The 27884-nt window shown below is 43.6% G+C and overlaps 1 protein-coding gene across 1 annotated transcript; it reads right to left on the reverse strand.

Moving 5' to 3' along the window:
- Positions 1-11359: 11359 nt before the first annotated feature.
- SEM1 (SEM1 26S proteasome subunit) lies at positions 11360-17716 on the reverse strand. The gene is made up of 3 exons (XM_082479982.1): positions 17533-17716; positions 13466-13559; positions 11360-11555 (listed from the first exon to the last, which is right to left on the reverse strand). Exons 1-3 carry the CDS (start codon positions 17606-17608, stop codon positions 11513-11515), a joined length of 213 nt encoding a protein of 70 aa, XP_082336108.1. The 5' UTR covers positions 17609-17716; the 3' UTR covers positions 11360-11512.
- Positions 17717-27884: the final 10168 nt, after the last annotated feature.

Raw genomic sequence — 27884 nt, forward strand, 5'->3', positions numbered from 1 at the left:
AGCTGTGCTCTTCCACGGAGAGGTTTTCCTGCCCGTCTTTAGGTGTTCACTCAGGCAAGTGTCACCGGGAGGAAGGAGCAAGAGGTGAGTTCACACCAACGGTGCCCGCCACCCACGCGAGGAGCAAACCTGGGCACCTCCGCCCTCGGACATCGGCTTTTTTACACATAGAGGCAAACACCTGTAGGCAGCTGAGCATCGCCAGCGTGGGGCTGGACTGGCTTCGCGGGCTCAGCCTCTCCCACTGCCCCCACCAGCGCGGCAGCGGGTCCCCGGCGGGCACCGGGGCTGAAGGGTCCCAGCAGTGCCCGATGCTGAGGACAGAAGTCAGGTCTTCCTTGTGACCCCTCATGCAGGGGTAGGGGGTGAATGGGACAGCTGGCAGCCTCAGAGGGGATGATTTAACTGGCAATTCTGCATCTCAGCAAGTTGAATAATAAAGTCCCGATGTCTCAGCTCTTCGTACAAAGAAGGAAGCAACGCCACACAACACCGCTTCCCGAGGCATATCCCTCCCCGGCATCAAGTGCAGCTCGTTAATGATTGGCAAAGCTGCCGTGAAAGCCCCGTTATCCTCCCAGCGGGGCTCCCTCCGCACGCGGGGACTTTGCACCTCTTTTTAGGGGCTGAATGGCGGGTGGCACGGAGCTGCCGGCCACCGTGCTCCCTGGCCGCATGCTGGCAATGGCTTTCTGTCGGCGAGGGGGAGAAATGCCCTCGCTCCATTGTGGGGAGTATTAAATGCTTTTAGCAAGCAATGACCACCCTTAATGATTTCCAGGAGAGGAAATGAACCTCCAATCAATTATAACACTTGATTAGGTTACTTAAATTGCTGAATCTCCAGCAAAATCAGCACTGCTGACTCCCCGACACCGTGTGCGTGATTCGATGGCCCTTATAGTAATGCAGCTCTGCACACCTCCTGTTTTATGTACGTTCCCTTTGCTGTGTCTCAACTTCCATCTCATTACCGGGGGCACGGATTTCCACCTCACCACTTCGCAACCTTATTTGAGCATCGCTCTGGTGATCGCCCGGTGATTTTTAGGCAGATTCTTTTATTCCTTGAAATGCTAAAGCTTTCCCAATGAAAACAAACACAGGCCTGTGATCATAATACTGCCTTTGTTCAGTTTTATTTCAAATGAAATAGAAATGCAACTTCAAAGCCATCGAAGCAATGGGTGGCTATCAAAGAGAGCATTGGCCTCTGATAACATGAAAGACCACTTTAATAGGAAAGGCTTATAGGAATTTCTAGTGATCATTAATAGCATGTAATTCACTCATTTGCTAATTGTAAGAGTGGTAGTAGTTAAGTGGAATATTGAAAACCACATACCGCGTTATCACAGCGCTGACCCCACTGAGAAGGCAATGTCCGCCCTTCTTCCCACCCCACCACCTTTGCCCCCTCAGAGGTGGCAGCTGAGGGGAGCCTGTGGTTCCCCTCCACTGTTTGGTGTCCCAGAGCTCTGTGCCCCTTCCTCTGGCCTGATACCCCTCCACATAATTTGCCTCATTTCTGAGCAGGGGATAGCTTTTAACCCTGCAGACTAGAAGTGAAAAATCCCTGGGCGACTACATCTTCTAAATCGCCTGACCTCGGTGGAAGGCCACATGGCAGATTGGAGGATGCAGGGTCCACGGGAGGTGTAATAAAATACAGACCCATATGGGTCGAGTCCTAGGGAGGGTAGGGGTGGTACTGAGGTCGAAGCTCTCCTGCGGTCTGTAAGCCTGTTAAAAGACAGGTCTGGCAATGCCCTGGCAGGGCAAAGCAAAAGATAAGGTATCTTTTATTAGAAGATACAAATTTCAGATACATAAGCGTTGGGTGATTGAAAATAGTGAGAACTACGCTGCTATAAATTCAGCAAACTTTACCAGATAAAAATGACCAACAGGGTCTCAGACTGTGAATTCCTTAAAATAGCAGAAATATTGCTGAATAGCTAATTCCCCAACAAATTGAATTTTCATTCATTACCATTTCCTCAGCACAGACCTGGGAGCTGGTGAAACTCTGCACGGCAAGTGATGGAGTGAAAGACCCTGCCTGGCAAATCACCGGTGGATCTGGCTGCCACCCCCACACCCAGGGCACAGGTCCTCTGCTGGTGGGTGGTAGGTAGGGGTGTGGAAGGGGACCTCCACCCCCCACCCAGCCGCTCCCTGTCCTGGGATAAGGAGTTGCCAGTAACCCTCGTACAGTCTCCCACTCTCTTCCGTGTTTATCCTGATCTCAGATCTGAAACATGTAGCTCGACGTGGTACATTCCCACAGAGACTCTTGGCTTCAGGAACTAAATATTTTTTGAAAAAATAAAAATTTCTGTGCAGAGACATTCTGGCTAATGCCAGTGGGGACATGCAATGGTTTGCACGAGATGTCCTTGGAACACCAGCAGCTACTTCCAACAGAACATCCTCCTGCAGGAGGAGTATCTACCTAGGGGAAGGTTTCTCCTCAAAGGACATCCACCTGGGAGCTTGCCATCACTTTGTAAAACAGATATGTTGACATACAGACAGAGAGGCACAGCCCAGGCCCTGGTGCCGCTCTGCATACTTAGACACTGGAGAAACACCTACAGCACTCAGGCATGGGGATCAGGCACAAGCATTCATCCTGATGCAACACGGACCTCCCTGAGGAATGTTGGATCCTTTTCCTCTGAGGTGGTCTCAGCCTGAATTCAACATTTCTTACCCTCTTCAGCTCAGCGGCTGTTGTGGCTTTTACCTCTTTTGCATTTCCACATCTCTCTTGCTGTCTCTACAATTACATTTTTTCTTTCCTCATATGTTTTTCCAAACCCACTAACGCAATATTTGACTTACCCCATCCCCTCCCAAACTAACCATGTATTTGTTTTCAAGATTTTCCAGCAGTCGGTTGAAGAGGTTCCACTCCTTTCGTGAACATCGGGCAGTTTCTCCAATCACTTGAAGTCTCAGTAAGAGCAATCAGTGATGACGATTTAACGGCGCTCACTACGGAGCTGATGCTGAAGTGCCTCAGACGATCACTGTTGCTCATTGCTCATCGTAGCTATAAAAGTCACCAGCTTGCACCATGGAGACATCCTCCCGTGAAGGCAAAAGTGCTCCTCCATGACCATTTCCCCACTCAAAACAGGACACTCGTGTCTACCTGCCAGCAGCGCCAGTGGCACCTCTCCGATGGGAAGCTTTGGTTGAAGGGATGCTCCTCACAGCTGGGCTCTCCCAGCAGCTGACGCCTCCAGGCACAGACCCTCTGCTCTGACCCCTTACAGCTGCTCTTCAGGCATGCAGGACCTTCACTGTATTAAGGTGGTTTTGTACCATGACACTTACCCCTGAGCTACCTGGTCAATATGCAGAACAGGAGAATATTTACATTTCTTGCTATGGGGAATCTTCTCTTGGATCAGTTCTCTAGTACTCCCTGCCCCTTTCTCCCACTTTCAAAACCTTTGTGGAAGTGGCAAAGGCGAGACCAGTATGAGACTCTTCCACTTACTGGAACTGGCTTTAGCAAAACCAAGGAGGAAGCTCCCTGAGTGCTCTTGCTAATATGACCATCTAGAGGAAAAATCACTTCCCAATTTATAGAGCTGAACCTCACAACACATTTTCCAACAGGACAGACTCCAGCCACAGGACTCCAACCAGTGCCCCTTGAAAACATCAAATGTTTGGGAATTTGTACACCTTGCTCAGTATTTTGAAAGTTTGTAAGGAGTCTGGATTAGTTAAGATGTTGTATTTTAAAAATCCCTGCCTCTGCAGTCTTCTGAAGGAGGAGCGAAAGGAGACCTTACACGTGGAACGACACCAGCAGTCCAGGGGTGCCCAGGGAGCAGCTCCATACACACCACAAACAACCCTATGGTGCTTCCTTGACTCCGTGGCTGCAGACTATTTTTACTCCATGTTCTCAGGCTCCAGGTTCTGATCCCACGACGATATGAAATTGATAAACACCCTTTGACAACAATGAAGTTAAAGCAGGAGGAGATAAGGACCTGGCAGGCAGCCTGCCTGATTTAGTGCCTTCTGTCATGGAAGAAGTCAGAGATAGTACAATACGAACTCACATTGCATATTATTAATGCACAGCAAAAATCACTGCGGTGCTAAGCCAGGAAAACAGGAAAGCCGTGGTGAGGAAGGATTGAAATGCTCGTATGCGCTTATCGCCTTTACCATGTCCGTATTTCCATACTGCCACTCCTGCACCACACCTTCACCCTCTTGCTCAGCCATCACAAAGCACCAAGAAGCAGCCTAATCTTGAGTACCAGCTCCATGGTAGACAGACTGCTCTTCTTCAAGCTAGGAAGAAAACTCTTTACATATCAGCCTTTTCAATCCAGAAACAACCTGGATCCGGTCCATTTTATCCGCTGAAGCTGAAACAGGGTGTCCCTTGCTTCATCCTAACCTCTTCACTCAGGAAACTCTTCATTTCTTCTGCCTGCCCCCCAAAATCTGTTATTTGTGCTGTTTTACCAACGGCCATCACAACTCTCCATCCTCCCTCTTGCAGTGTATCCTGTGCGTTGTTTCTGCCTCACTGAGAGTCTCGGGGCAGGGGCGCCGTGTCTGATGCTGTGTTTCTAAAAGCACCGTGTGTGCCTGGTGTGACAGAAAGCTACTGCTAAAGTGTGTTTTCTCAATAAACAATGTACCCTGCAAGCCCTAGATATCTGTACAACATCAAAGTTATTTTTAAAAAAGAACAGCAATTTCTAAATATGTCACTGCAACTGCAAAAAAACAGGATCCTATTTATAACTGTAACATATATATTCTGTTTAAGATGAGTCACACGGTTTCTGCAGCTCCACCAAGTTGCAATCAAATCTCTACCCTTTGGTTTTATAATTACTCTTTTAACTGCTGTAATTCCTCTAAGGCTTACCCCATGCCAGACCCTCTTTGTGGTACAGACAGCAAGTACCTACAAAGGGGAACAGACAGTCTCTAATGAGGGAAGCTTCAGCCTAGTAGTGCCTAGAAATGACATCCTGGGAAAGATGCTCAGTGCCAGTGTAATCTTACCTGTGCTCACAGGCAACGAAACAGTATTTTGCTCTCTCTTCTAATGCACATTGATCAGAGTAGAGGCGCAAGGAACAGAATCCAATGCACATTTTTATGAAATCCCTTAAATTTCTTAGCACCTAATGCTTCAGCTGCAAAATGTCAAGTCAGAGGCTGGGAGAAAGCCACATTCCGAGGCTGAAGCTGAGGGTCCCAGTAGGCAACATGCAGTAGCACCCGTCTTGCTGCCACATCTGCAGAGCCCGTTCCTCTTCTGAGGTACCGGGGATCAGCTGCAGCCAGAACCTGGCTCTGAGCTTGGCCACACCTGGCTGCAGCGCTGAGTGCTCAGGAGATGGGTCCTTTTGCAGGAGAGCCAGAGAACTGAGTTCATGCCAATGGGATGAGGTCCGCTTCGTATGGCACCCTCTGCATTTTTAATATGCCCCAGAAAAAAAAAAAAAAAAAACAAAAACCAAAAACCACAAAACTATATGCTCTGAAAAGCCACTGAAGCAATAGTTTTGTAATGGATCCATTTACACCACTGGTGACATTAGAGGTCTTGCCATTTGACGTGTATAATTTGGAGTGAAACCCTCTTTACAGCAATTGACCAGCACTGCCATGTGATGTGCTCACATACCCTCTCAGATGCTGCTTTCTGCTTTGGAGTGATATTCATCCTTTCCCATTTTAACCTTCAGGTAGAAAAGGGTGGGTTTTTTTAATCTGGCCTCTTGCTGCCACAGTTTTCTGTTTGCCCTGATGTCCTGCTGGGATTCTCCTCCATGGTGAACTGCCAGCCAAGAAGAAAACGCGCGTGGGTCTCAGCTCTGCCAGTTTAAGCACCAGGTCACACTGGAGGCATGCATGGAGGGCACAACAGACTGCATGGGAAGGGAGGAGGAAAAATGACACCTTAAAAACTTCAGAGTCAGATTGATCAAACTCTTCTGCTAGAGCTTACGCCTCTTTGTGCATTTCTGACCTGAACCAGTACTCCTTGGCGTACAAAAGCGGTACTGAGCTGAGCACAAACAGAATCATTACACCTTTGTCTTCTGGATTTGCTGGTACCACCCAGCCACCTTAATGCCTTCCCCGAGGGAGAAGCGTCCATACCGCTTGGGTTCGTTACCCAAGTCTTGAAAAACAAGGTCCCAACGTTACTGCCAGCTTGAACAGCCCTGTGACTCGGACAATTTGTCCTTTTAACATTTATGGATAGTAGAGGCTGGCGTTGTATAGTTCTGCTGCATCCTATTCAGGCACTGCAAAGCAATACTGTGAGAAAGGGAAACGCAGCCCACCCCCCATCCTCCCCAGCTGCCCTGCCTCGCCTCTCACATCTCACAGACCACCAGCTCCCTCGGGAAAGAAGTGCTGCTGGTTTGCTCATGGCCAGAGGAACCCACGGCCGGTGGCCAGAGCGTTGGCAGGGCCGGTTTCACATCCTCCACGAGTCACGGAGGGGCTATGCCTCCATCAGGTGCAACATAAATCCAGACCAGTGCCTGCTCCTTTTCATTAAAAGCCTTGAGCTCACTGCAGAAAAGATGAAAAGGGTTGGTCATTATCCATTACATGTGACCCATTCACTTGCTGATGGGCTGGTTTTCATCTCCCTGCCCTGCCTGCAGGCAAGCATCCCCCCAATACCCTAATCTTTTTTTTTTTTTTATTCTCCACCATTTATTTTCCCGGGGGCCTCCTCCTCAACGGTGGCTCTGTTCCTTCCCCATGCCTCCCAGCGCTGCAGATGCAGAAGTACTAAAAGGTTCCAGCTCACCCTAACAAATTCCAGAAAGTCTGACCACTTATTATGAAGCCAGCGTAGGAAGGATTTGAGAAAAGCACGACGTAATGAGGGAGCCGGGGAGATGCAGAGCACGGCCGCATCCTGGAAACGTGCAGAGGTGAATGGGAACGGGAGGCGGGGAGCGTTCAGAAGCCCATTAAATGAGGGCTTATCATCCGATTTATGTAAATCACTTCAAATGCCTTCATTTATTAAAAGTATTAAGCTGCATTACTGTTTGCCTTTGGTCTCCTAATTTGGTTGCTAACATCTAAGACAACTGTTGAAATTAATTTGAAATTAATGTTCCTATGTAATTACTTAATGAGTCTCACATTCACTGCCCTTAGCTCTCAGTTGATAAAGGATCTCACCCACCGCATGTAAGAGGTTGGAATACTGACTGTGATTTTAAAACGGTTGCTAAATTATAGTTTGCAAATATTCTACATTTTTATCACACACTTCATCTTGAAGGATCTTGGTGTGTTTGAAATGTTACATAACATTCATTCTTTAGTAAAATTCCGTCACAAAAACTTTCTGGGCATCAATCTTCTTACTTCCCCGCATGCCTTGGAATTAAATCAAATTTAGCTGTATTATTATGCAAACACAAAATCATACCTGCATTAAAAGATTATTACTGGGGCTGTGAAGCCAGACACTTAAAAGATAGGAAATGCTGGAACTGTAACTCTGTGCAATATAAATTCCTTTTTCTGTGCATATGTATTCACATAGTCTTTAATTTTATGATCATGTATTTTCCTATACTCACCCCCTCCCCCAGGGGACTTATTAGTCCGTGTTAGTGTTCAAGAAAAAAAAAAAAAAAAAAAAACAGGGTAAGAAAAAACAAGGTTCAAGAAAAAGCTAGCAGGGGAAGGCAGCGACTTGTGGAGTCCTTGCCTCATTCCTTACAAAAGCTGCAAAGGTTGTAATGCGCGTTCCTCCTTTTCTGGGTGGCTGACTTGATACCCCATAAATCCCGATCGGCAGAAATGCTGAATATGCACAGCAGTCACTGAAGCTAAAGAAACATTTGGACGTGCAGAGCATTTTACATACTACCAAATCCAGCGACACGTGAGGTCCTGGGGTCTCATACCAAGCACTTTAAATTAGCGTACACTTCCAAGAGGGGAAAACACTCCCCTGTCTCCCAGGGATGGGGGAAAACATATTAGAGTGTTTGCAAAGCACAGACTGCTGCAGTATGGAGACCCAAACTTACTCCTGTACAGCACGGCATAGATGCAGCACAGTAAGTGGGGAACAGGACACACTGGGACTCAGGAGCAGAAAGTAACTGGGAAGCTGTTCCTGCGGCTGGGAAAGCCAGAGGAGGGAGGGACCTGATGGGAAGACAGCAAGGACTTTTCTGAGACAAAAGAGCTGAACTGGAGGCTTTCCAGACAGCCCAAATTCTGCCTGCTCGCCATTTTGTGTGCTCATCTGCGACTTTGCATTTCTTCTGACACCTGTATAGTTTCTTAGAGGGTCACAGTAAAGTGAGGGAGCCAAACTCATCAGCAAGCACAGACCCTTCAGCGCTTTCCCCCCCAAGTTAGCTGCTTCAGGACATCCTCAGCATCTAGGCCAGAGCAAGTCAGCCTCGCCCACACTGCAAAACGCCACCTCAATCTTCACATGGTGGAGAGCTGTAGACAGATGCCATGTGGGTCAGACTAAGGACACTCCACCATGTGTCCAAGAGTCTCACGGCTTGGTTGAGGGACAGGCTGGTGAGGTTAGGTCCCCAAACACAGGGCAATGTCAACCTCTTTGGGACCTGAAACTCCTTCCCACAACATGGAATGGAGACTACCCAGCAGCCCACACCCAGATGATTATCCACTCCCCATCCCCACCACACACATATTATCCTACTTTCAACTAAAAAGCCCAAGCTCTCCTGCGCCCAGATCTTTGCCAAAGCCCCCTCTCTCCACCACCTTCCTACTCTTGCCAGGTTGCAGATCCTCCTTCCCAAGTCCCTGTCTTCCTCACACCCCCAAAGCATTCTTGTCTCCCGCACTTCATGCATTCCTCAGCTAACAGGGATCACTGGAACACTTCCAAGAAAGACCTCCAAAGAAAACCTGTCCTAGCACGTCCAACCTAAAAAACTCAAGCATCCAAGCACATAGGAAGATTATTTCCTTTTAAAGTTGTATAACAGGTAAATTAGGGTGAAATGCTATGGTGACATCCTGGACAGCCATCTCAACTTCCCCACAGAACACTACAGCTGTCAAAGGTGGAAAAAAAAAAACGGGCAAAGTCATCTAGCTTCAGCCTCAAAAACAGTTGGGTTTGAAAATTTTAGAAAGAAATACAACAGCCAATCTGAAGTAGAAAGGTTCCCAAGTTGTCTTCATACTAGAAAGCTTAAAATAAAAGGAACCATATGACTACACAGTAAACTTGAAGGAAAAAAAATAAGAACAGAGTGGTAATTATACAGGCCACCAGCTTCCGTGAAGTGCTTGATTTTGCAATAAGCTACATTCTCATACCTCTTTGCACATGACTTCTTGTTTACCCCTTTACAACAAATTCTCTTACGCAGACAGCGTTACACAGACCGCATCATCAAACCAACTTTCAAAGCAGCTTGTTTGCTCCCCCCACCCCCCAGCTGGGGGGTTCAGGTCACACGCTAATAGCTGAAGGTTGTCATTGCAAGCATGCTGAGCCACCAGAGTAACTCAGCCTAGGCTTCCCTTCCAATCCTCCTTTTGTGAAAAAAGCAAAAAACATACTAACACAAGACAACTGTGGCTCAGCAAAAACTAAGATTTCTCGAGGCAAAGATGCTTTTCCACTTCCATGGCTTCCTCCTGCTGCTAGCAGTTGACTTGACAGGGCTGCTTTAGCCAGGTTTCAAGCATCCTGTAATGGAAAGCAGCTGTCCCTACCCAAAGATTGCTCCAGACATCTCTGTAATTCTTCTGTCATCTTCCTTCGGTCAGTCTCATTACTCAACTTCCCAATATTGATGTGTCAGTAACACCAGCAACCCCAGAACTGTACCAAACAGTTTTTTTTCTTAAACTCCCAACAAGAACTCGAGAATGTTTGCATTGCTATTTGCCACTCTGTACACAGACTCTTCATTTGTTCCTTGTCAAAATGTAAACTCCAGGACTTTGTATTCTACTGAATTGGGCTGCACAAGCCACACGTTTCAACATGAACAAGACACTTGGGCATAAGGCCAGTCTATGTGCAAGGGCCTCCCTTTCTTTTCCCAAGCAGTACAGAACTGAACAAACCGAATGCATCCAACACCATCCGAAACATTTAGTTTGGCAGGACCGTTCAGATGGCAATGGGAGGCCTCAGTCTTTACAGAGCCACCTTCAGAAAGCAGCAAGGGTCACAGCGAATCTTGCCTCCACCGTAAATATAGCACCACCTAAGTAATTTGGCGAAGGGGAAGCTTCCCAGCATTTTGCATTAATAAATGCAATTATAATGTTAGATACTCAATTATTTAGTTAACAAGGTTAAAGCATTTAATACCATTACTGCATGTCCATCAACTAATACCTTTATTCTGAAAGCTCACTTTAAATAACAATTATGTCTCTGCTTCTCTGCGGTGAACTGCCAAAAAAGCAAGCAGCTAATTCAAATTCCAGGAGTACAAAACTGCATTCGCCCCTTTATTAAAAAAAAAAAAAAAAAAGATTTTTTAAATTTGCAGTCATGGCCTACGCTTCCAGGATTGCCATATCACCCTATGTCTTTGTGTACACCAGCTTCAACAGCTCCTTTGGGGAGGATTCATGGAATTGGTAATAGGTTCTGTAATTTCCACCTTCTGTTTTCTAGTTCAGAGAGTAATCGAATCCAGTCACTACTGCTGTATCTATCTGGTAACTATTTGTTGGCCTCCATGAAATGAGTTGGAAGTTTGATTTCCGTTCTCAGCAGGTATGTTTGTGTGATACAGATGAACTGCTGTAACTGGCAAATTGGAGGCAATTTCAGCAGAGATTCCTAGGCTTAAATAAGCATGAGAACAGAACTTGACTCACCTCCAGAGAGGTCTCTTCTTTAACAGGCTGGAGAAATGACAGGACAAGATTGGAGGGTTTGGATTTCTGCTGTTCTAAGATGCACTTTAAAGTGGGTTTTATCTTTTGAGGCTATCAAACTGGCGCCTGCATGAAATTACTAAAAAAATAAAACAAGTCATTATGAAAGAAAGTCTTGAGGCAAAATAAGCTTTATCACTCCCCAAAACTCCTTTCTACCTCTGCTGCATTTTAATCGAACACATGAGTATTTTATTTCTTTTTGACATCTTCACATCCCCTGTAACAGAAACGTTTACTATTCTTCATTCTGTTAGTGCTTATTTGGTTCCCCACGATGGGAGCTGGTGCGATACCATCAGCCACTGAAAGATCATTAGTAGCATTCTAGGCAAGTCCATGAATTCTGTGGCACAAGGCATTTCAGAACCAAAATACAAGTTACCAGCTGAGTAGAGGCTGAACATATGACTAGGCTAAGATTAAAAACTTTATTTTTTATACAAAACAATAGTAAATCCAAGCAGACAATGAACTAAGTGTCTTCTCATTTTCCACCTGTTCTTCTTTTCTCGATACAGTCTATCCACAGTTCAATGTTAAACCATTCCATATTCAGCAAAAACTATGAGGTTTCCATCTTGTATCCATGTTTTTCTAATTCAGCTCTGTATAGAAAAAAGATAAGTACATTAAAACATACAAATAAAATACTGCCAGACATTTGACTTTTTAAAAATTAAATATACTACACAGTATACAATCATTTTAGAATATGAACATGTCATACTCCTTTTTGTTTCATACCAATAACCTTAACCTCACTTACTCTATAGTTCTTCAACTTCACCTTAATATCTCAGATCACTAGACGTGACTTCTCAGTGAAAAATTCAAACACTTGTTTTAATCAGTTATTGTACTCTGACCCACCATGGCTGGAGTACAACTACATAGCACAAAGCAGCACCTGTGAGCCTGCAACAGCTCCAGACACATTAGAAAAAACAAAATATTCTCAAGATTGCCTTAAACCACATAAGCTCGCTAATCTGAGCAATTTAAATGCATGTACTTCCAAAATAATTCTAGCTTTCTGTTTGTTTTAAATAAAAGTACTAGAGAGCACGATTTTTAAATCTTGATGCAACACGCCTTCCAGTGAACAATTCTGAGGGAAAAGGATTGCTTTGTTAGGATCGTTAGTTGTGGCCAGGAGAGCAAGTCAGCAACCACAAATGTTATCCCTCCTGCCCTGTCCCCACTTTGCTTCTCACCTGCCTCCAAACACACTAGACAGAACCACATCCTGTTTTATCTCCTAGTCTTAGCACATGTGTATCTAGATACAGCAGTCCAAATCTCTAAAACTATTTCAGGTTAGTTTACATACTTAGTCGTGGAATTTTAGAAGTGGAAGACTACAGCATTTTCTTTCTAAAGATGAAATAACAACATGCTGCAATAAAGCAACACTGCAAACTATCATTTTAACACTAGTATACAGTCCCCAATACTACAGGCTACAATTAACACACAGTTATTGAAGGTTTGTCAAGTCCAACTGTGTTTATCAAGAATTATGCTATCCCTTGAAAGTCTGTTTCACTAGATATCAACTTGTTTTCCAATATTACAGTTTAACTGTCTTTCAACTTTTTAAGAAACAACTATACCAAAGACTATTTTTGCATCTTCTACATAAAGGATCGCTTTGACCAGAGCACAAAGGGGATCAACCCAGGAACTGTTTAATCAGGCTGTATTACACACAGTTTGCTCCTTGTGCAACATGCTACCAGATTAATTATAAAATGTGAGTTTGTATTGACGCTTGAAACTATTTAAATTATAATTATGTGTCAGAAGGATTAACTGAAACTACAAGTGACAAAGAAGATTAAACAACTGGATTAGAGGTATCCAAATTGTTAATGCTTTTTTTTTAAGGCATGCTATGAACAATTACTTTGCTATTGTTGCTCATAAGCATGCTGTTTATCACACACAAGAAGGGAACCCTAACATCAATACTGATAACTGATCTCTGGAAAATTTGTCCATTTGGACAAAGAACAGCAACGCTATTTGAAGGTATAGAAAAAAAATTATAACAACATATTTTGCATACCATGCACCACCAAAAACATAATCTTGGATCCCTTGCCATTAATCTTTGCAGTACAATTCAGAATTTTCACACATACATAGAAAAGTCCTTAGGAAAGGACTTAAATTGAAAAAGTGTCAACTGTATCACAATTTGCAAACATCTTTGTACTGAGTTGCATAACATCACAAAAGCTTGAACAGATCAATGACATTAGGCATATTTCAGGGATCACAGTACAATTAAAAGATGAAATGCTGATCAGTGCTTCAAACTGTGCCGTAATCCCTTAAGTCTGGTTCTGAAAGGCTTTAGATAGAAAAGCATAGAGCAGAGCCTTCATTTACTTCAGTTTCAGATCTCTATTGTTTAAAGTAAACAGTTTTCAAACTTCCAGACATTAACTAAACAATGCTATTTTAAATATTTTACCCATCTTCTAGAACGGTAAGTTAAAAACAAAATCACCTTAACTGATTGGAGAAATCATCTTCAACGTTGTCATCATCCCAATTGTCTTCCCAGACATGTGCATCTTCGTCTTCATCTAAACCAGTCCAATCTAAAGACAGGAAAAGAGGTCTAAATATTATATGCTGCGTTGCTTTGCTACCATGTCTTATTGACAGATTAGCTCAGCCTCTGGGTAAGGTAGACTTCAGCTGGCAAGAAATTTCACTTTTTAACAGAAAAGTCAGGATCACGTTTAAGTGTTTACAAGGTCAAAAAGCACAGAAAGATCTAATAAACCCCACGATTTCTTGAATTATAATAAAAATGCAACTTGGTTAAAAAAAAAAAAAAAATCATTACACACTTCACATCATGCTTTGCAGGATTACACATTCTTAAGGGACATTTTGCATACAAATGGACAAGCTGTAGCACCATTGTAAAAAGAAAGCAGTATTGAGTACTTGACTCCTAAAAGCTCAACAGAAAGTGTATAATTCCAGCTTTGTATTTAAATTTTTTTTCCTGACTAAAAAGAGTAAATACATATCAAATGCTTTTGCCAAAACACATACACACAGGTCCTTGGTTCACTCAGATCAGATGGATAGTCTATGGATAAAGGCCAAAAACATATCTGTGATGCAGAAGCAAAGGCAAATTGAAAGAGGTATCTGCAAACAGCAGTTGCTACCTGTAATCAGCTACTTCTAGGTTCCCAAAATAGCAGAAGCTGTTTCCTTACAGAGGCAAGACACTAAATTTCCATTTGTTAACTTAATTTGTATTTTTTTTTTATAATCTGGCATATCACCCTTGACAAATTACTCATCATCCACTTAATGCTTTATTATTAAAAAAAATTACGATCAAACTAGTTAGTTTAGAAAAAGAGCAAAAATGAAAAATCATGAAAGCTCAGTCTTTTTGTCACAGTCAGTTTACTTCAGTGGGGAACAGTTTCTCAGTTTTCTTTTACTGACAGACACCAAGTTTCTTCTAAGGTTACCACAATAAGAAGCACCCCAATTTTGACACTTGTGACCTTGTATTTCTCAAAGTCTGTTAGTGTATTTAAAGAGATAACACTATTCTTCTCTTTACAATTCAGTAAGTCATCTGCTGCCCTTCCAGACTAAGGCCCAAAGTAACATTAAACACTGACGGAGGTATGGAAAAAAAAAAAAAAAAAAAGCAACTAGTAGGGTAAAAGATTAAAAACTAATCCACTGTGAACAACTAACTTTGTAAGAATGAGGGTTATTCCTTTAATTACCTCCTCCTTTTTCTAACGTTGACAGGCAACAAAATTAATATTTGAGATTCACCAAGACTAGAAAATCCTTTTGTAACTAATGAAAGACACACACATGTAGAAGGCATTACAATTAAACTTCGCTACTCAAATAAATTATATAAAGGGAACAGACAAAGGAGCATAGAAATCCTACTGGTCGTAAGGACAGCAGAAGAAGGAACTGGGAAAAAAGGTGAAAAAATACTGTATAAAAAATGCATTGTTTTAATTTCATTGTACTGATAGTTGCTTAGAGGGAAGGATTTTTATGGAAGAACTATCTGCAATTAGCTCTGCCTATTTATATGCGATGCCTTTTTTTTTTGGTCAAAATAAGAAAGCTCTATCACCCATCATTTATCTGGATTTCAAAGACACAAAAACCAAAGCTCAAAACAGTTTAAAATGAACACAAAGTCAAACTTTTCTATCTACTAACATACAAGTAGCTCAGACAGATCTACAAATTTGAAAAAAAAAGAAAAATCCTAGGAACTATTATCCAGCACAACAAACAGCAGCTTCAATCATAAAAGGTCCGTTGGGGATACACTGAAAACATGCTCCAAATCACACAGAGTGAAGCCGAGTCAAAAAGGCCCATGTCATCTTCCATTTGGGAGGGGGGGGGGGGGGGGCGCGTGAAAGTAAAGCCTAAATTATATTTTCATTGCTGTAGCTACTAGAGTCTACAGTATCTGTATGTTGACACTATACCCCAGAACTGCATACTGCTACATTAGATGTCTGTGACTAAATAAAAACAAAAAATGATAGAGCATTACCTGGCACTGAAAATATTAAGAGCATTTGAGAGCCTGCTACCATTAAGTATTACTAATATACAGCAATTTTAATACAGTTGTCATGGCTGGATTCCTTAAAAAAAGTATTTTAATAGATTGATCACCGATTGCCATATTTTGCACTTGGGAAACAGTTTTTGTTTTCCTTCGAGTTTCCTGTTTGAGTAGAGGATAAAAAACCTAAATTCCTATCATTTTACGCATTACATTTTACATTCTGAAAAGCACTGTACAAAAAATTCTTAACTGACCAATTCACATACACTTGAATCTATCATGCTATACTTATGCTATACTTGAAACAGGGTCCTATAAAAATAGGACACATCTGCTTTTGATACATAAACTTGATTTGATAAAGTGTTTGAAGAAAAATTTTAAGCCAGAATAAAAGAAATTCCCCAAAAGCCAGTGTTTTTATCCCTTAACATAAGTTTGCATTATCTAATTTCCTTTGGATAAAAACTGAGTAATAGAACACAAAGGTTTTCTGCTGCATAGAAAGTAGTGTTTTAATTTGAAAGAACAACAATTCAGCATAGGTTTGAACACATATTTATCATGATTCTTTCCTAAGCACTGAAGCTAACATTCAAAGTGGTTCGAACATTCTTTATAACCTCTCAACATTAGTATCTCACTTGATAATAAAGGGTTTCTTTAGATTCTTATTTTTTGGAAGATAGATCAGCAAGAAGCCTGATTGTGGTCACTCTTTAATAATCTCCGTTCTACCCAGAAAGTTTGCACAGTACTCTCTGTTTTAGTGGTACAGCTAGATTCAAGTAGACTTAATTTCACTTTCTGTAACAGCAATTCAGTGCTCTGACCAATCCAAGGTTCAGAAGCATGCTTCAGACTTCCTTCATCCCTATTGCCAATACTTAATTTACATTAAATAAGATAAACATTTTTTGCCTGTTTAGTAAATACATATGGAAAAGAAGGACTAGTTTTCTCAGTTTAGTTCAGCTATCATCTCAACTACATTAATAACTTTTTCCATCAATAAGGGCAAAAATAATACTTGTACTGGTACTGAAGGATTCAGAACAGCTAAGGTTTGTAAGGCCACAAAAAAAAAAAAAAAAAATCGCATATAATGAAGACATCACAGAAAAAACACCCAGACTTCTCACGTATCATGTTTTATATAATTTCTCATTATCCACAACTTGAGACAATTCACAGAATTAAGGACACAGAGAAAACAATCATGCCCTAATGGTGATCTCATCAAGACAGTATCTGTAAAAGACAGAGTTGTTTTACTGAATTCCAGATTTAATTTCCTTATTTGATATATTTGTACCTATAAAAAGCAAACCAACATATAAACTTTTGTGCTTCAAAAGGTAAAGAGATTCAGAATGACTGCAGAGCTCGTTATTTCCTTTTCACACTTTTTTCCACCTCGCACCCGGTTTCCAGCCTTCAGCCCTCCTTCTTCCTCGCGGTTCCCACCTCCAGAGCAGAGTTGCAGCGACTTTCTCCCGCACTGGTTTCCAGCTCTCTCCCACAGTGACACAGCACTTCGGCTGCCACCTGCCCACCGCCGTGACACCACCACCGCCGGGCACGGGCAGCACGTTCGTGCGTGACCCCGACTCTGACGGGGCTGTAGCCCCGCACCCCCGACCGGGGCGGCGGAGGGGGTCGGTTGGGTGGGGGAGGCAGGAACCCGCGGGGCACCGGGAAGCTGCCCCGTACGGGTACGGCTGAAGCGGTGTAGCGGAGAGGCACCGCACCGCCCTGGAGACCCTGAGGGCTGCTCCGCGGGCACGGACCCGCTGACAAACCGCCCCCCGGACCCGCCGCCGCTCCCGCCCGACGGAGGCCGCGCGCTCCTTCCTCGCCTCAGCCCAGGCCGCGGCCTACGGCTGGAACCACCGCCGCAGCCACCACCCCCGCTGCCTCCTTTCCTTCCCTTTCCCTTCCCGTCCCGTCCCATCTCGGCCAGGCCCGACCCCGCCCGGCACCTTCGGCCGGGAACTCCTCAAACTCGTCGTCCTCCTCCAGGAGCCCCAGGTCCACCGGCTGCTTCTTCTCCGACATGCTCGGCCTGCCGCCCCAGCGCCACCGTCCCGCCGCCCGCGGAGACTGATGGGATACCGGCGGCGGCCGCAACCGCGCCTGCGCCCTGCCGGCAACCGGCTCCCGGCCGCCCGCCGCGCTCCGCCCCCTCCCGGCGCCCCGCCCGCCTTGGCCCCGCCTCCGGGCCCTCGCCTCCCCCTCACGGGGCCGTCTGTCAGTCGTTCCAGCACACACACACTCCCCGCCTGCCCCGGGCGTCCCGCCGGCCCGGCCCGCCCTGCCCCGGCACTGCCTCCCCGCCTCTCGTTGGGGTCCCCTCAGGGCGGCCTCCCTGGCGCCGGCCGGCCCTGGCTCCCCGCCGGTACCCGCGCTACCCCAGGGCCCGGGCCGCAGCGGCCGCCGGCGCCGCTGGGCAGCACGGCCTGCAGCCGTGCCGCGGCCCACCGTGACCCCCGGGGCGCGGTAAGGGAGCAGGTGCGGGGAGGGGGGAGAGGGCTGCGAAGAGAGGGGAAAAGCAGCAACCGGGATAGGCGCCCGCCGCCGCCTGGGCCCGCTCCCGGCCTCCGCCAGGGCTGCGGCAGCTGCCAAACCGGAGGGTCACCGGCCGGGCCTGCTGGCAGCGAGATTTACCGCCCCGGAGCTGGCTGGCGTGCCGCACGGACCGACACTGAGAAAAGATAGCCTGTGTGGAAAGTGTCGAATGCATTTGCAATACTGTGGGTGGAATAAATCTGCCCGCTGCAACATTAGACGAAATTGCACAAGCCACCGCCGCCACTGGACACAGCTGTTCCCTTTATATTCTTTCATTATTGATTTATATTTGGGCAAAACCTACCAAGTATTGGCCTTGTGTCCTTCTAAAACATGCGTTCGGGTTTTTTTATGTTTTTTTTCCCCTTTTGGCATTTAACATACTGTTTCAAAACCTACATCTAACTTACTACCTTTTAAATTCTTTGCCCATCACATCAGAGAAACAACAAAGCAGCCTGAAAGGGAGATTATGACTCAACTATTCAATAAGAGTTAGGATGTTACATGAAAAATAGAAATGCCATGTTTTTTTAAATATTCCAAAGTCTATTCATTTCACTTAATTCTAGATTCTGTTGATGATTTAAACAAAGGCAAAGTTCAATGTTTACTAGCCTGAACAAGTCTCTGCGTGTGGCAGCTCCGATGGCGTCTCTCTAGGCGATCACCTTATAACAGTACTGCCAGTTTTGTTGGAGGGGTTGGGTTTTTTCCCCTTGCTCTGTGAAAAGCAGATTCACAAGGCAATGACTTGCACAGCTGGATTATACCGTGTCCTAGATTTAAAGTCGGGGAAACAATGAACAAAAAATCGGTGTGGGAATTCGCGTATAGTTGAGTTTCAACCCACTATAAGCATGTTCTGGCGTGCGGCCACAGTTAAGGCAAGGTGGGAAAGGAGCCCTTCTGCCAGATGAAAGGTCTAATCGAGCGGTCGCATTTTCTTTTTGTGTAAAGGAAGGACTGACTGACACTGGTGATTGTGAAAAGTATGAAAACTCCAGTTTAATAAATCGATATGTGGAATCTAGTTGTAACTTGGCTGGGATTTTTAGCAAGCCATGCATTTTGGAATTATAGATATCCTGCTGTATCCAGCGAGTACAAGATAGAAGTCATAAAGTGGAGAGGGGTCTGTCATATCAAAAGCTTGCAAAGATCCACGATTATTCAGTTAGTAAGGCCCATATTCAAACCCTCTAGTTTTTGTTTTACCTAGAACCAAACTATGGGGTTTGCGGCACATTGGGGAATACTGAGATGCTCAACTGCACCTAGTTTATCTAAGAAAAAAATGTAACTTGGAAGCTCCTATGGACAAGTAGCTTCAAGTAACCCCAGAGCAGGAAGCAACTTGAACTTGTTTTGAAGACTTTGCCTACATATCTGCTGTGGAGAAAAGATACAGCTGTCCTTTGCACCACCTTTTGTCCTCCTTCTCTGCCGAGCTGCTGATTAGGAAGCTCTGGAGTGCCAGCAGAGAGAAGAATCTGTACTTCCCTAGGGAATACAGCCGGCCACTGCACAGGGAAACAAGGAAAATCAAGGGCTCCTGAAGCAGTGTCTTACTTAGGTAAGGACTGACCACAGTCAGTCTCAGATGTAAGTCCCCCTTTGCATTTGCCATCTGTGGAGCTGAGTATTCCCATATAACCAGTAAGCCAAATTTAATCTGATGTTGTCACAAAAATCTATAGTGTCAGATTCTCCTCCTTTTATAAATCTCAACATTTTTGATGGTTCTTTAAAATTTGTGGTTTCTGGAGTTTTGTGGTTAAATAAAGAGTTTATCTCTTGTTTAAAAAGGAGAAAAATAAGTTTCCAGCCCAAGCAATTCAAAATGCGCTTGAAAAAATGAACAAAAAGTATTTCAAATTTATCTGTTTTACTTGTAAGATTGCTTTAAAATAACGGATTTTAAAATAAAAACTTTAAATCCGTTGTTTTAAATCCGATACCACAGGTTTTGAAAGCCTGGAATTTACATTACCTTATCTAGCCTTTCCACCCATCTGCATGGGTGCAGACCTCACTGTAATTCCCCGAACCCTTTAACTGTCTGCTGGTAAGGTCTCCGACGCCAAAGGTATGTGTCATGCCGTGTTTCTCTCATCAAGGTGCACCTGTCCTACGTTGCCTGAAGGACCTGATCAGTGAGGCATTCTCCAAGCCAGCCCACTAGACCTTGCAGGAAGAGGTGTCCGCTGGGCAAGGCGACAGGCTTACCTTCAAATCTCTGCTGTGTCCAAGTTGGATTTGACCTGATGTCAAAGTCAAGTGCTACAACCATCAGGCTGTTTGCTGGTTATTTGGGAGTCGGGCTTTTTCTCTCTTCCAAAGTATGTTCAGGTATTTTCACTCATGGTGGAGCAGATTTGACAAGTAAATAACTCGGTCTATAACACCAAATAGCCTACCAAAGAGAAATTCTCCTGGGAGTTGGTTGATGTGGGTGACATACCATATCCCAGATGTATGCTCTTAACCACCAGACTGTACAGTAAACAAGTAGAAAGAACTTATCCTCCTGCAGGTAGTTGTTAGAAAACACTGATTTTAGTGCCAGTCTTGTGACTGTGATTTCTTAGCAGAGGCACAGTCTTAAATCATATTTTCTTAAGGTTTCTTACTGACATTCTTAGGCAGCTTCCTACTCAGTCTTTAGGCTTTGTATATCCCATACCTTACCGCCCCCAGGAAGCATGTAAGGGACTTACTTTTCTCCACTGAGAAAAGACATCTTTGAATTCCACAAAGCATCACGGCATCTAAAAATTTAGCGATGCAGTTTATAATACTCAAGCCTTTTGGTGGACCTAGTCCTATTGACTAGTCTTAATTCTTTAGAGAAAAGAGCATAAGGAATCAGCCATCCAGAATAGATTTTCCAGTGTGAAAAGATATTTTAAAGGTTGCAGGAGAGTGCCCAAGCCCCATATATGACTGGAGTCTGATAGTTTCTAGATGGATCATCGAGAGTAAGAGCTGCCTTTCAGCATTTACCCTATGCAGTCAGAGTGGGGAAAGGCACTGGTATCTAATCAGAACATATTGCCATTGATTTTTGTTTTATCCTTCCCCTGTTGCAATCCCAAGACCAGTGGCAATCTTTACAGTCACCAAGCTTGTATCTCACATGGACAGAGGACACACAGGGCAAGGAATAGTTTTGATCAAATTAGGGAAAGCACTTCTTATATTCCCAAAACAGCATAAGCTTTCTTGGAGCTGCAGCCCCAGCACAATACAGCAGCTACATGCTGAATAGATTGGTCTTCCAGGACCAACAGCCTGACACTATTGGGTGCTTCAGCAGAGAGGTCTACACGCCTGTTCCATGGAAATTAAAGGAAAAAAAAAAAATCCTATAGATTTCATTGGTTCGGTATATAAGCATCTCTATTAAAACCTTAACTAAAATATACCCTTAACTGGTAGCATGTTTGAAATAATTGAACAAGACAATCCTGAGTAACTCATCAGTCCCTCTATTATTCTTTCCAGAGCTGCACAGCAGCTATTTACTCAATATGATTTGTTTTAATTTTTTTATTCGGCATGTTTTATGCATTAGTATCAGAAAAGCTTGTCTTTCTCCTGGCAAATGTTACTGCAAGTTGTCTAGCAGGGAGGTGAGATTATGTAGATTTATTTATTCAGAGTGTAATTTGCATAAATGAAAACTGGAAATAGAGCATTTTTTCTGAATTAGAGCCTTTTTTTTCTTCAAGGTGAAACAAAAATGCATGTAGTACACTAGTTCAGATTTCCAGATTTTATTAGGGGGACTATTAGTCATTTCGATGCCTAGGCCCATTTTCTTCCACTTGGATGCTTTAATGGCTGAAAGCATATTCTGAGAAAAAGATTAAGAAGAAGAAATAGAACAGATTGGAAATGAATTTGCTTATAAGTAGTTAAAGGTGTCCTGTTGAAAAAAAATCTCTGAGCCATGTTAAGGATTTTAGACACCCTGAGTAAACTGTTGGTTTGGAGGTCTGCGTGGTCCCAGGTTACCAAACAGTGCCTATTCAGAGAAACCCTATACTGCAAAGAAAATTGGCACTGTGTGTATTTGATCCAGCTGGCCTCATCGACATTATGTGAAATCCGTGTACACAGGCACTACAGCTAATGGACCACCAGCTCGGACACATCTGGCTCAGACCAGTGGTGCCCACACAGTTTATCTGGATGTGAGAGGGGCTGTCTTACAGTCCAGGCTGTTAGATATGCAGGAAAGCACCTAGTTCCTGAAGAAAAAAAAAAAAAAATAGAGGAAAGCTTATTACGGTTGTTACCATGCAGAATGCAAGAATTAACCATGCAGTGCAGAATATTTACCCTGCATTATATAGCGTACCTGGCACTCCAAGCACTGGTTAATGCACCCTGGGAATCCTTTCGGAGCTGGCGTTCTGTGTCTCAGTATAGCGCTGCATTTCATGCTGTAGATTTTTGGATTAAATTGGAGAAAAACGCATATCCTACATTCGGTGCATCTGGACATTAGGAATGGATTGCCCCATTTCTTTCAATAGCTCTGTGAGGCTCTGGACCCATGGCATTATTCCTGAGGTCAGTGCCTTTGGTTTGCCACTATTTATTTATTCATGTCTGCAGAGGTCCCCTTTTTCTCTCCAGCTGCTCCATCATTCACCAGCACCGCCTGGTAGCCCACCCTGCTCCCATAGCCCATCCTTTCTCACAGCTGACCCTCGCTGAGGTCAGGATGCGATTAGGTGGCTGGAGATCATAAGGAATATTAATCACAAGGAACACTTAGATGTTGCTTTACAGACTTCCTTATGTGAAATACACTGTGGCAAGCTATCGGGTTACCAGTGGCTGAAAAAGAAACAGTTCTCTCTTTACCCTTGACAGTCAAAAGAAAGTTTGATTTATTTTCTCATTTTCAGTTAGTCTAAAGGCAGCTGGGCAGTATTGCTACAAAGCTCTAGCTGTGTGTCATTGTAATAGGGGCAATATGTTTGTTCACTTCTGCTCTCTTCCTCTGTCTAATTGTTCTATTGTCTCTTTGTTTTCTCTCCACATTTGGGCTGGCAAAATGTCTTTTTGCGTTTAGCCCTCTAGCCAAAACTTAACGGGCTCCTAATCAAGAACTAACACCACCAGCAGGCTATTTCCTGTCTTTGTTTACCATTCCTGGTATCATCTTTCTTCTCCTCTCAGTCCATCATAGCAAATTTTCACCAATATTTTCCGTTTGAATCTCCCTCCGTACAGGCTGCAGGAAGCTTCCTATATATTGTTCCCCTTTCATTTTCTGGCCACTTGATCTCTGGCCTCCTGGCTCTACAGCCTGGAAGAGCAGCAGGAGCATCCAGAACCAGATTTTGAAAAAACAAGTAATCCTGGGATAGCCGTATATTGTGGCTATATCAGTAGAGTGTTTATTACCAAGCCTCGATGCAAATTGTATTGATGTTTTGAACATATAAGGGCTAATCACAATGTGATTAATTACTAGGTAGTGTTCATCACGACTTTGCATTTCCATGCAAAGACTATCAAGACTGTTAGCATACAATTCAGTTGCCTAAACAAAGGTTTCTGACCTCGGTTGAGATGCCCTAAAACACAGGGAGACCTTGGCCCTTCCCAATGGCAGTTAGAGATGAGGCGAAATACCCCAGGGTTTCAAAAACAGTACCAGCTGCCTGTGTTTAAGCAACCCAGTTGCGCTCCTGCCGTAGGTTGGAATAACTGCTGTTGGTGCTTGAGTGTCTTTTTCATGTTATTGCACAACTGCCTTTGTTTATTTCTGCCAAGTCTACCCTGAGAATACTACCCTGTGGTAACCTCAACATGAGATATTCACTAGATAGGTTAGCATGAATCATTAGGAATCAGGCAAACAGAGTAAGCCTTTTTTTCCGTTTCAAAACATCCTTCTACTTTTACATTTCTAGATAGTGGCTAAGGTGTGGCCAGGATGAAGTTCAACCCAAATAAAATCAAATATTGTAGCCTGGCAAGAATTACCAAGCGTTATTTCTAATGTTTTGATAGGTAAGCAGGGCTACTCCTCACTAGCAGTCCTGGCAAGCTGAAGCACATATTGATACCTAGACCATTTCAAGGGCAAGAATCAGGCCACCGAACTTCAGGCCATCCTTCCTCAGCCAGACAGCCCCTCTGTACTCTCAGTTCAGAAAACAGAGAAAAATGGGTTCTTCCAGGTGGAGATTCAGAGCACCTGAAGTAAGTATCAGCCCTGAAATGTAATTTGAAGGGACCCATCTTATCTCTGACTATGTTAGGAGCCTAGGAAGACTTGCCCCATAATTAACGAGCTGAAATTCAGGGGATGTAAATAATCTCTTACAAGTTTGGGTAACAACTGTCACCCTCATTGGCCACATTTTTTCCTCTGGCAAAGTTCCTCCAGGGTGTTTTTAGCCCAAAATGTATCTGTTTAGCTTGCTTATCAGCTCCACGCTCCCCTCAGGAGCTTCACCAGTGTGTCTGGTGGGAGCTGGCAGTGGCAGTTACGTGTCGCTCAGAGCTGTTGGCTTTGCCATGGTGGTAGGCAGAGTGTACTTGCTGCCCTTCCATGCTCCTGGGGCCTGCTTTTCACCAGCCTGGGCTGTCCTTCAGCTGTTCTGCAGTGTCACAGGCAACACTGTCTCAGCTCAGGGAATTTCACTTAATTTAATTTATGGCCAATCAACACAAACTTTTAATTACTGATTTGGGTATAGAGGGAAAAAAGAAACCATATACTATTGAACAAATACTCGGGGAAACACCTTTACTTGCCCTTCCTCAGGCTCAACTTCAGACAAACACCTCTCCTCCCTCCTTCCTCACCTCAACTCCCCTTGTTTGCACCGCTGGTTCCCACTTTCCCTCCCTCCCAGTCCCGTCAGTGAGGTGATGGGCAATGCAGGTGCTTGGGGTCAAGGCACGGTGGTTTCTGTCTGCTGCCCCTTGCGGATCACTTCTTGTCCTCCACAGCTCCGTGTTCCTCGCTGCTTCTCTGCCCTGCTGTGGGTCACCCATGGCCTGTGAAGAAGTGTTCACAGTTGGTAGTTTACTTCCTAAGCTTGCATAGACATCTTCCTTGCAAACATGCCAGGAAAGAGAGATGGATGTATTTTATCACGTAGACTTACACAGTAAATGAAGGTCAGGTATCTAAGGTATGTTTTGATGCTGAAGCCATGGGTGTAGCTCCTGGGAGATACGGCACAGGTGCCAGCAGCTCAGGGCCAGTGCACCATGTGAGCAGGACCACCACACCGGCCACCTCAGCTCCCACGCTGCCAGCTGCCATGCAGGCAGAGGGGTGTGAGGCCATCCCAGCTGGAAATGCAGATCGTGGCACCTGTGGCATGACCCAAAGCAATACTTTTTATATGCAGAAACCCACAGACCCCCAAAGCTCTTCCTCATCCATCCTGCAAGGCAGAGGATACCTTCTTCCTCAGAGCCCCTGTTAACCTGTCATGCCTCCTTCAGCATGCGCAGAGGCTTTGATGAACCATCTAGTGGTTTTTCACAGAAATGAATGAAGAAATGCTGTGCCACTAGCAGAGGCATCAATTAATTTTTTTTAAATAAGGACACTCTTGAGAGCTTAATTAAAGTCTGCACTTTATCTTAGATTACCAAGTGAAGTTGATGCAGTACATCAAATCAGAACCACAAGGAGCTATTGGTTCAAGTCCTGATGTTAATCCTGCTCATCCAACCCGAGTGCAGCAGCCCAGGGCAGACTCTGCACCACTGTGCATCCACCCATGCAAAACTTATAGTCCTTTTTGTTTCTATTAGATAGTAGTTTATTCTGAATGGTATTTTAAAGAAAACCTTAGAAAACAGACTCCCTCTATTCATGACTTGCTTTCTGAAGCACATAAATCTTTTGTAACTTTAATTCTTAGCCCCATAGCAAATACGATAGCACCAGTGACAGCTGGAATGCCTATAAAAACAGCATCAGAGCAAACGGTGAGTGTAAGCCAAACTGATCTAAAAAACCAATGGTTTTACAGAGTATATATTTAAAATCCTTTTGTCTGCGTTGTATATGTATACATAAATTCATATATTTATGTGTACAGTACTTATTAAACTACAACAGGTAAACTATACAATTAAGCAGGCTCATATGATAGTACAGGGGAACTAATTATTATTCTAACATACAAAGTAAATTAAAAGTAGGTAGGATTACCTACAGCAGTATATGACAGCAAAAAAGTTAGATTTGAGTACATTGTTACTGAGGTTGGCCGAGAAAAAAAGTGAAAGATCTAAACTGATTGTCATGTGAAGGAGTGCATTAGGAAACAGCTCTCTCAGTTTTACTGTTTCTAGCTGTATCTTTTGTAATACACAATAGGGGAGTCTTTTCTCTGATTTGCTTTTAAGGCTTTAGCACAATCAAAAACTGGAGGTATTGTAAAGAAAATCTGCAAATAGCATGAAAATGTCTTGTGGTGACATTCTTATTCAGGCTCTGGGCCTCATTTTGAAAGATCCCGAACACCCAGAGATGCCAATGCCAAGTACTTCTGCAGATCCAATCTTTGAGGTCTAAAAGATTGTTTTATAATCTTGTTTTCATGCTCTTGCAAACCTAAAAAGTCATTTTTTTTTCCCATATAGTAGCACAGATTTTATTAAAAACCTTCAGAACAGATATCTATGTTTTAAGGCGACAGTTTTGTGCTGACTGGTAAGATACATAACTTTGGTCAGTAGAACAGTTTCCCTCCTTTCAGGAAACTGATAACATATTCAAAGTTAAGACAACAATAATTATTTTCAAAAGCAAAGTCTCTGCAATGCTGGGACTTTTAGATCCTCTCCATTGCATCATTCTGCCTGGCTTTGGCACCATCTTCACAAAAGTTCTTGCATATTAATGGCAAATGATTTGTAGGCCATATAAAGTCAGTTCATTAAAAAAAAAAGATTTCTGTTCTTTGTCTTTCATTGCCTTGTCATCTGTTGGGAAAAGTCCATATTTGCCGTTGTGTCTTCCCTCAGAAGTGGTTTGAGGTGGCTGCAGTCTAAAGTATAACCAAACCAAAACAATAAGGTTTGAAATTGTATGTTCAATGTTTATGCAGGCTGTATGGAAACCACAAGGAAAAATAAATTTAAACAATCATATGCAGATCTGAGAGATGCAACTGAAGCAATGGCTCCTCTATTCCCATAAATATGACTAAATTTAGAATTTGATTTCCCAACCAGTTATCACACGCATGGTTTATTGGCACAGTGTAACTGAATAGATCCAAATGCCATGCTCTCGATTTGTGTGAGTTTAAACCCAAAGCTAAAAAGAGAATTGCAAAAATGGGTATGCATTTTAATGCTGAAAGAAAGAGATAAGTCAACAGATCTCACCTGTGCTGTCAGATATTCAGGATTCCTTACTGAGATATATGAGTATTTAGAAATGTCGTATTATCTCGTACTGTTAATGTCCTTAAGGATCTCCAAATATTCACCAAGGACTGGTGACAGCTGCCTTTTGGGTGTAATGGAAATCCATCTTCTCTTAAAATCACAAAGCAAGTAGCAACTGGCCTTTAGTTCTGCGTGCAGCCAAACCTTGTGTACTGAAGGCCAAATTCTCTGAGGTATTACAGCGTGGGTTTCAGCTATCTAGTGTTCACAGAACAATTCCAGTTTCCTCAAAATTTGGTCCACTGTACTGACAATCCTTTAAAAATACTGGTTTTACACCTCTTCTTCAGGTGATGCCATCTTCTCTGCA

Source organism: Vanellus vanellus (assembly GCF_965231255.1).
Source record: "Vanellus vanellus genome assembly, chromosome: 2".
NCBI classification, from domain to species: Eukaryota; Metazoa; Chordata; class Aves; order Charadriiformes; family Charadriidae; genus Vanellus; species Vanellus vanellus.